Genomic DNA, 8,759 nt, shown 5'->3' with positions numbered 1-8,759 from the left:
CCAGCTACTACCACCACCGCCGCGACGACAACAACGACGACGACGATGACTACTAATACCTCACCACCACCACCCCAACCCGGCGCTCAACCACATCCTCCACCACCAGCAACCCAAGAACCAACAGAGCCATCTCCTTCAAACCCTCCACCACCCAAACCAGCCGATATCCCGCAACCACAAGCACAAGCACCGTTGGCGGCAAGTACCCAGTCTAACCCTACTACTACTACTGCTTCTCCTCCTACTCCTATTACTGCTACTACATCTACCTCTCCCCCAACTACCGCTTCAAACCCAAATCCCAGATCTGGGTACAGCTACAGCTACTCCCCATCATCGTCGTTAACACAGCGACATCCCAATTCGCACATTCAAACGCAATCCGCGGTTCCGAATTCAACATCCACGCCCTACGCATCTCTCTACCAGCCGCCGACGAGTACAGCAAACAATACATCTCTCTCGGGTAATCCGTCCCAGCTACCGCTGCACTATACCTCTTCCAACACTGAAATAGGGACCGGTGAATCGGGATTTCTTGACAATGCCAAGGCGTGGTTCTGGAGCGCGGGGAATAAGTTGGCGGAGGTTGAAGCTGAGGTTTGGCGGAGGATTAATGAAGCTCATGATAAGTAGATTCGTACGGTGATTTTGCTTTGCGGGGGGAAATTGTTTTGTATTTTCTAGGGTTCTGATTGTGTTGGGCTTCTTTTGGTTCATGGTTGTATGATGGAGGCTTCAGAGTGGGTTGGAATGGAGTTGTTGCTTTGATGGGATTGGTTGGTATTAGTTGTATAATTTTGTTCTGTCGCTTCAGTGTATTCCATGCGTTGAAATCATTGGTGGTTCTATCAGGGTGTTTAAAAAATGCATTGGTTATCGATAGCACTAAATTCTTAAAGAGCTGAATTATAGTGGCCAATAATACAGGACTACAATGCGGAGCAAGGCTTTGATGGGTCCATTCTCAATCTTAGGAATAATGAGTATGTATGCTTCTATTATATGTCTTGTCGCCGTTGAAGGCAAACTTTGATTAGTTCTATATAAGATCGTATTTCCACAACCGCAGATTCTGTCTCCGGTCGTCAATAATGCCGTCAATAATTTCTGTGTCGGCCAAAAAATCATATGGACGATGATCGAGATGATACAACTCTCGGTATGTTATAATGCAAAGTAGAGAGTAGAGATGACTGCCCTATTATCCGGGCATATGCAATGAGGAGTACAGGGTAGCAGGATATTTATCGAAGTCACTGCAGAACCCACAAATAAATAAGGGAATGTGAAGAAGAAAAAAAGGAAAGAAAAAGGAAAGACAGCCATTAAGGCATAATGCAATAACTTGCAGCGGTCTCAGCTGCGAGAGAAAATACCATGAGAACGCCAGTTCAATCCAAGTCCCAATGCATCATAGCCAACACCTCGAACCAGTCGAGTTAGCTGGCACATCCCTTTCAAAGGTGAGTCGTAGAACGTGAAGAAAACAAACAAAAAACATGCTTGAGCCAAGGACCGGCCATGAAGCTCCAAGATATAAAACGCAATGGGCATAATCTGAGCCGGGTCCTTTGTCCAAGATATAACATTACATGGATCCGAGACGCAAAAGCGCCTCCACCGCGGCACGCTCCTCGGTATTGCCTACCATACCGTCTGGAAGGGAGAAGCCAAGTTGTTGAATAGGAGCTTGCGCGGCGCAGACTTCGCCAAAGAGGATGATGCAGGCCCACCGCCCCGAAGTTGTGGCGATGGATGGAGTCCGTGGACGAAACCGCCCCCGCCGTTCAAGGACCGCGCACGAAGCGCTGCAGCACCTATTTGTGCCCAATCCTCTTCGTCGGTGACATCTTCTTCGCCCCAGTCCTCATCCTGAATCTCGTCTTCTGGAGCCTCGGAAGATGAACAGTACTCCTGTTCATTCCCATCGAGTGACATCTTATCCGCCTCATGCTCCGAGATATGTCCAGCATAATCCATTTCCGTAAACGAGAAGACAGCCGAGTCGCCAGTCACGCTGGACCCGTAAGGCTGCAGACTCCCTCTCTTTCCGGGGATCTGTATCCCTCGCTGAGAGAAGGAGTTCGAGAAGCTAGAGGGTGGCGATAGGTTCTGATGTTGCGCATCCCGTGAGGGTTCGCCGCGACGTCGTGCGTCCCAACGACCCCATCCAACTTTCTCAAAGATAACATCATTTGCAGGACCGCCACTTTTCTCATCACTTCCCCGACCTTCTAATGCCGCAACGACTAGTCGTCGTGCTTTAGCGGGAGGAATTCGAGAAAACCCGGGCACTGAAGTTGTCAAGTAGCCCATGACATGGCGAATGGCGAGGGGTCCGTGCTGTAGCATGATGTCCGGTAGGTGATATTTGGCTAGCATACTGGGGGTGATTGTCCCAGTGCTGTCAAGATCACCAACACCCTGATGGTGCTGATTCTGAGTGTCTGCATCGGCGTCGCCCAAATCGATATCGGAATCAACCTGAGATGTGGCAAAAGGAGGAGATGCGGGATGCCTCACGTCCTGGCCCTTGAAGGCCTGGGGTGGAAGCGTTGGGGAGATAGAGTTAGGGGGAGTCGGTAGCATGGTATGACCTGAACGGGAGGAATCGCGGCCACCAGAAGTGAAAGCAGAACGAGGTTTGGGGATATCCACAGAGGCTGTCTTGCCAGCAAGCGCCATTGCAATGCTAGAGGTGGTCGTCTGAGCAGCCATGATGGTGAGAAAGAAGAAGTATTATTATTTAGTAGTTGTGGTGGCTAATCTGTAATCACATGAGTCAGAAGAGTAATCCACCAACCGGAAGGCACGACCTGAAGTGTGGGAGGGATGGTGACTGGGTACCTAAAGAGTGGTTGTGCTTATGTATGTACAGACAGAACCATGGACAAGCAAAGAACCAAAAATGTTTTGGAAACAAAGAACCCCGAGGGAACTTTTGAAAATAGGGGAGAGGGAGGCTGCAACTTACCGCACACTGGCTAAAGACTGACCGCAGAAACTGAGATGCAGCAATGATATGATACGTCAGGGTAGATGCGATGCGACGCGCTAGTTCAGATAGTCTTTAAGAGGCACGCGACCGTCGGAACCGTAGAGTTCAGGAACGAAGGAGAATATCGACAAGATGAACCGATTGTAATCCTTGACTGTGCTTTGTTTCTGGAGAGGAGAGAGAGAGAGAGAGGACAGCTTTGATGAAAGGAGAAGAGAGAGAAAGAGGAGGGGGGAAAGTAAGGAGCAAAGCCCGTCAGGACTAATAGTACGAATAATAATAGCAGTCGCGGATGGAATGTCAAGTCAGGCGGCCACAAAGTTGATTGCCGGATGATCAGCAGGCAAAGAAGGTACGGTATGAGTAATACCAGGGACTCCGGATCCTTACTCCTTTTATGGGGAGAGTTGTAACGGAGTACTAAGAGGAAAGTACGGAGTACATGCATGCCATGTACATTTTGTAGGGCCAGTGCGACCTTCTTATCTCTCCTTTTTCCTTATAGTTCCCACACTATCGTGGTAATCTTGAATACATGGTTGCGTACGAACAGAAACCGTCTATCGCCTCGCGTGGGCCTGTTCATTGGCTGACACTCCTCAGGCCCGCTTCAGACAGCGCCGGGACCTTCCGGAGCGATCCAGACCTTCTCCGGAGTACCGACCCTTCGGTATCGTAATTTACGCCCTGTAACTAGCTTATCTCGCTCTCTTTCTTTCCTTTGCTGCCATCCTACTCCGAGTAATTGTCTACGCACAGATACACAAAGGATGGTACTAGTATGAGATTGGACTTCATTAGAAACGAACCAGGTACTCTAAGCAAAGTACCTAGTACACCTTCGACATGTTCCGTATACCCCAAATACGATTAATCCACATATGTCATGATAATAACTCATACTCCAACCTCCCCCCGCTCCACTTCCAAGATTTACCGTCAAACACACAAGTAACACAATCCGAAAGCACGATGATGTCGTGGTGTACAAGCCTCTATACAAGATTCCCAGTATCCTTGGAACGCCGAAGACATTCCACTCAATTCTAATCCTCGGGTACCGGATCGACGAGCATATCAAGATGCATGCCTCGTGCTCGTGCGCGAAGTTTGGTTGCATGAGGAAAACAGAGTGGAAACCCTATTCTATTCGCGGTACGCGATAACTTTCCCTGATTGTCACACGTGGGCGTTCAACACCACCTCATCTCTGAATGCGTTGAATGGTTCCCCTCGCCCCCTCCCTGCAGTGAGAAGATCGTGGGATGTGTCTGCAAAATGTGATCCTAGACTCTACTCTGATTTGCTCCGTTGACCAGCTGAGAAGTAAAACTCTCTTCCGGTTGCATTATGCTGGAAACCCTGTCTATCTTGATAGTACAACCTATGAAGGGAGAGTCTTTTTTTTTTTTTTTTGAATCTCATCGATGATTAATTTATTCGTTGGACGCATGGGTGAATGCATAGATCTCTGTTCACCGGTAATCTATGAGTATGGAGGCATCACGATTCTCACTCTAATTACCATCTGCCAGTGCCCGGATGCAATTTCCAGGATCTACTGCGCCATGGAAGTGGGGTCTGAAGTCCAAGCATCTCAGCTTATGTCGTCAGCCCTTTCCTCCATGAGGTATGATAGCCGACAAACTCCGCGGTAATGGATACTTCCCCTCATGTCTCAAGGGGCTTGAGGGATTTAGATGCTAAGGTATTCACTTAGTTAGCCCTGATTGTGTATCTGTGCTCAGTAGACCTGTGCGTATTTAGGATAAAACGTCAGCGAATTTGTAAATCATAGAAGTGTGGGGGTGGGGTGTTGGTGGGGGGGCAAATGTATGTGCTTTAGGGCTAACTTCCTATTCCCTGATTAGTAGTTAACAGTCAGGCACAGTGGCTAGACCATCATGCCCTGCAGCAATTTCTACACTTCAGCGGAAATGTTTCCTACAGCGTGCTCACCTAAATCAAAATCCCTCTAGGCATCATCGCTTAATTACTGATGACCAAGATGGTAAACCCGCGGAGCCCGGAACCGGAGGAAGGTCAAAGATAGACCCTAGGGCAGCAAAACTGACCATGAAATTTACCAAGTGAACTGGGCGCCAAGTTAATTTACGCAACTGGTCTGGATCGAAATCCAGTCTGCATCCTTCTCGTTGTGTCCGAGACATTTCCGTTTCATCGGAGGGAATCAGAGACTCTCGAAGAACGGCACGATATTGAGCCCACCAAGACCTTTGTTAATTGATAAAGACTGGGGGCTGCAAGTGCTTAATGATGTACCCGCTATGGTGTTCACTATCTATAGTTTCTCAGGGGAACATCGACTGGGGAAGTAAGGGACTAAAGGCCCATTGTCTGTAGTACGTGTACAGAGATCGATACGATGTCCGTTTCAGAAATCTATTGGGGTCGAGGACAACGAGCGCAACAATTTTTGTACGCCTGTTTGATATTTCTCTACAAGTATCGAATACCAGCCTTTGTTTCGGTGGCGTAAGGCTGACTATCGTTTTGCAAGTGTCTTCGGCGGTGCCACCCTTTTCTTTCAATAAGAGCATGCTGCGCGCTCATATGAACCCAGGATATGGCTGGCATTACTGGCGCATTATATATGCTGTCTCTCTTCTTCACAACCAGACCACCCGAACGGAACCTAGGGAGGCATTTTAGAAGGGTAAAGATACCTCAGGGCATTTAGTTGTAATTATCGACAAATGGTGGTCTCCTTGCATTGTTTAAGGGATGTATAAGGGAGTAGGTGCCCTCCCGAAAGCTGTAGATGAACCCTGTTTTTTGTTCAATACTCTTGGGCTCTATGGTATTGTTGCAGTACAACTCTTTCACTGTTTTGTCACAGATATATATCTCCGGCAGACTGGAAGTACGGAGATTAATGCATTCCTGTCTATGACTTTTTGTCCCTTGCAGATATCGCACGGCTTCCGATAAGACACATTCTTGGATCGGCCAAGTCAAGATTCTTGAGTTGCGACTGATTTTGTTAACCTATCACTTGTTGATAGACATCGACCATCGCGAAATGTTCATTTAATGAAATCTATAAAGCCGTGCTTAAGTTTTCACTATTATCAAGGACATGTATTACTTCTCTACTATATATTGATTTATACAACTATACATCTAGGACTTTGAAAACTTGGTTATTTTGTGGCCATGGCAGCCTCTTCTAATTTGCACACAGTGCTTGTTTAGTATGCAGGCATACCGTGATGGATGCCTCGAATGCCTGACGCTTACATCAGCACACTATCCTATCGGCATCCGATCCTATCACCTTCACATCCGAAAGGAAGTGCTCCAGACCCGCTGCATCTGTCGGATAGCAACCTTCTTTGCGGGGTTGGTCTTGATTCACACAATGACCTCTAAGCCCTTCTTCCTATTATTTGCTATCAATCGGCAAAGAGGCCCACTGCATCTCCTGCAGCTGCCGATCCGCCACACATACAGACATCGGACGCTCTCTCGGAGTTGACCCGGAGAACGCCATAACCGTTAAAGTACCCTTCTATCTTCCGAAGAAAATATAGAGCTCAGTCATATATAATCTTCTCCACACCTCTTGTCGTGGGCTGTTCATAACTCCTTGCGAAATAAAGTTCAATCTATATTCATCTTTCTCTATCTTGCGTATATATCCTTTTGCGAACGCCTTCACGTGAACTATCAGCAAACCAGAAATGGGGAGTGTGTATTCACCTGTCCGTGAGACAGGGCGTATCTTTTCCTACCTTTGTGACCAAGCCGAGCGTCTCAATCTTCCTTCAGAGGTTGTAGAAAACAAGAATGCAGTATCCTTCGACTCTGCGCACGATGAGATCTACTATCCCATTCCTTTTAAAGAGACAGAAACTCTGGCTGCCTTGAAAGGTGTCGAAGGATCCGTGGCAGCTGCAATCGCGAACCTGCGCTATGGGCCCCAAAAGCGTGATGTGAAGGTTAACCTTGAGCGAGCAACAGCTTTTGGTTGCCAGGCTTATATGGCAAAAGTTGACGGACTGTCTAAGCTGGACCCAGAGGTCAAAAAGAAGTTGAAAGGTGGGAAGCTCTATCTCCGTATAAAAGCATTAGCTGACCAGCCCAGATACCGATTTGCTTGCGGCGCAGTCCAATGGTTACCGTCGGATGTCTGCGAATTTATACAAAACTAAGAACGAGGGCGAATACTTCCATATCCATGGCTCCCTCGAGGCCACGACAACGCTGAATATGATTGGATTGGATGGTCACCGTCCAGATCTGACAGACTACGAAGAGATCATTAAAGTAATTGAGAGTCAAGTGCAGAAATACACAGCTGCAGAGTTGGAAGAGATGAATAAAGAGAGAAAGCAAGCTGGTGTGACAGCTTTTAAATACGAAGACTTCATTAAAACTCCACATGTATGTGGCACTATCTGCCATCTATACCGTCTTTTATGCACCAATGAAACTGACCAGGTTCCTGTCTAGGGTGAACTTAACGTTCAGCAACCCGCATGGAAGGTGTCCCGCCTCAAGGGTGACCTGCCTCCCACACCCTTTCCCGCTAGTCGTCCTGGGAGCAAGAAGATTCTTGAAGGAATTAAAGTCCTGGAGCTCTGCCGCATCATTGCCGGCCCCACCGTTGCACGCATCTTGACCGAGTACGGAGCAGATGTTTTGAAGATCACCAGTCCGAGCCTCTCTGATGTGCCATTCTTCCAAGTGGATGGTAACATGGGCAAGCACGCTGCTGATTTGGACCTTAAAACAGAAGAAGGACGACGTCAGTTTGAAGAGCTTTTGGCTGACGCAGATGTGGTCGTGGATGGATATCGCCCAGGGGCCATTGAGAAGCTAGGCTATGGCCCTGAAGCTCTTTCCTCATTGGCAGAGAGACGTGGAAAGGGAATCGTGTACGTGAATGAGAACTGCTTTGGGTATGAGGGAGAATGGGCTGGCCGCGCAGGCTGGCAACAGATCGCGGACTGCGTAAGTAGACTCAAAACCATATATAAATGTGGAAAAAGCTTACATAGACTATAGGTGACCGGTGTTGCCTGGGCACAGGGACAATTCATGGGACTGTCGAACCCCGTGGTGCCCCCATTCCCTATTTCAGACTATGGCACTGGTTGCATGGGTGCCATTGCCGCGTTGACTGGGCTCTACCACAGAGCGAAAACTGGCGGCTCCTACCATGGAAAAGCGTCTCTGATGCACTACGATCTACTGCTCTTTGCTGTAGGAAAATACTCCGAGGAGGTGCAGGAGAAAATGCGAGCTGCGCAGCCCCCAGAATTCTTCAAGCTGAGACACTGTGACAGCGTGGACCGCATCTCATCGACTGTTCTGAAGATCATGCAGGCCCGGTTCCCTCATCTCTACGATAGTACCTCGGGACAAGAGGCGCTCACAGAGAAATGGTACTCCAAGGCCTACAACGCGGATATTGAGGTTGTCCGACCAATCTGTGAAATTGATGGTGTCGAAAACAAGTTCGAGAGAGCTTCCCGACCCAACGGAACCGACCGGGCGAGCTGGGAGGATTTCAGAGAGGTCGAAGAAGATCGTAAGAAGGCTTAATTGTTCCAGACTGTACAGAGTACATACAACTGTATAAATCATGAATACCACAACACTATCACTGAGCGCCCCAGGAAGTACCAGATAAGCCCAATATAAAAAGTAGTTATACTTGAGCCACAACTCTAAACCCCCAAAACGCAACCATAATACCACAACCCCCGACCCCAAAAACAACCATCGG

The 8,759-nt window shown here is 48.1% G+C and overlaps 3 protein-coding genes across 3 annotated transcripts; 2 read left to right on the top strand and 1 right to left on the bottom strand.

Moving 5' to 3' along the window:
• Window positions 1–45: 45 nt before the first annotated feature.
• ANOM_011693 (uncharacterized protein) lies at window positions 46–639 on the top strand (the record flags this gene model as incomplete). Its single annotated transcript, XM_015556949.1, has 1 exon — window positions 46–639. One exon carries the CDS (start codon window positions 46–48, stop codon window positions 637–639), a length of 594 nt encoding a protein of 197 aa, XP_015401042.1.
• A 1,011-nt stretch (window positions 640–1,650) lies between these two features.
• ANOM_011692 (uncharacterized protein) lies at window positions 1,651–2,724 on the bottom strand (the record flags this gene model as incomplete). The annotated part of the gene is made up of 1 exon (XM_015556948.1): window positions 1,651–2,724. The coding sequence occupies one exon, from the start codon at window positions 2,722–2,724 to the stop codon at window positions 1,651–1,653; it is 1,074 nt and encodes a 357-aa protein (XP_015401041.1).
• Window positions 2,725–6,708: 3,984 nt separating this feature from the next.
• Window positions 6,709–8,575, top strand: ANOM_011691 (CAIB/BAIF family enzyme; the record flags this gene model as incomplete). The annotated part of the gene is made up of 4 exons (XM_015556947.1): window positions 6,709–7,066; window positions 7,113–7,411; window positions 7,481–7,981; window positions 8,036–8,575. The coding sequence occupies 4 exons, from the start codon at window positions 6,709–6,711 to the stop codon at window positions 8,573–8,575; spliced, it is 1,698 nt and encodes a 565-aa protein (XP_015401043.1).
• Between the last annotated feature and the right edge of the window lie 184 nt (window positions 8,576–8,759).

Source organism: Aspergillus nomiae (assembly GCF_001204775.2).
Source record: "Aspergillus nomiae NRRL 13137 chromosome Unknown contig00692, whole genome shotgun sequence".
NCBI classification, from domain to species: Eukaryota; Fungi; Ascomycota; class Eurotiomycetes; order Eurotiales; family Aspergillaceae; genus Aspergillus; species Aspergillus nomiae.
Note: the sequence above shows the minus strand (reverse complement) of the source record. Positions and strands in the feature narration are given on the sequence as shown.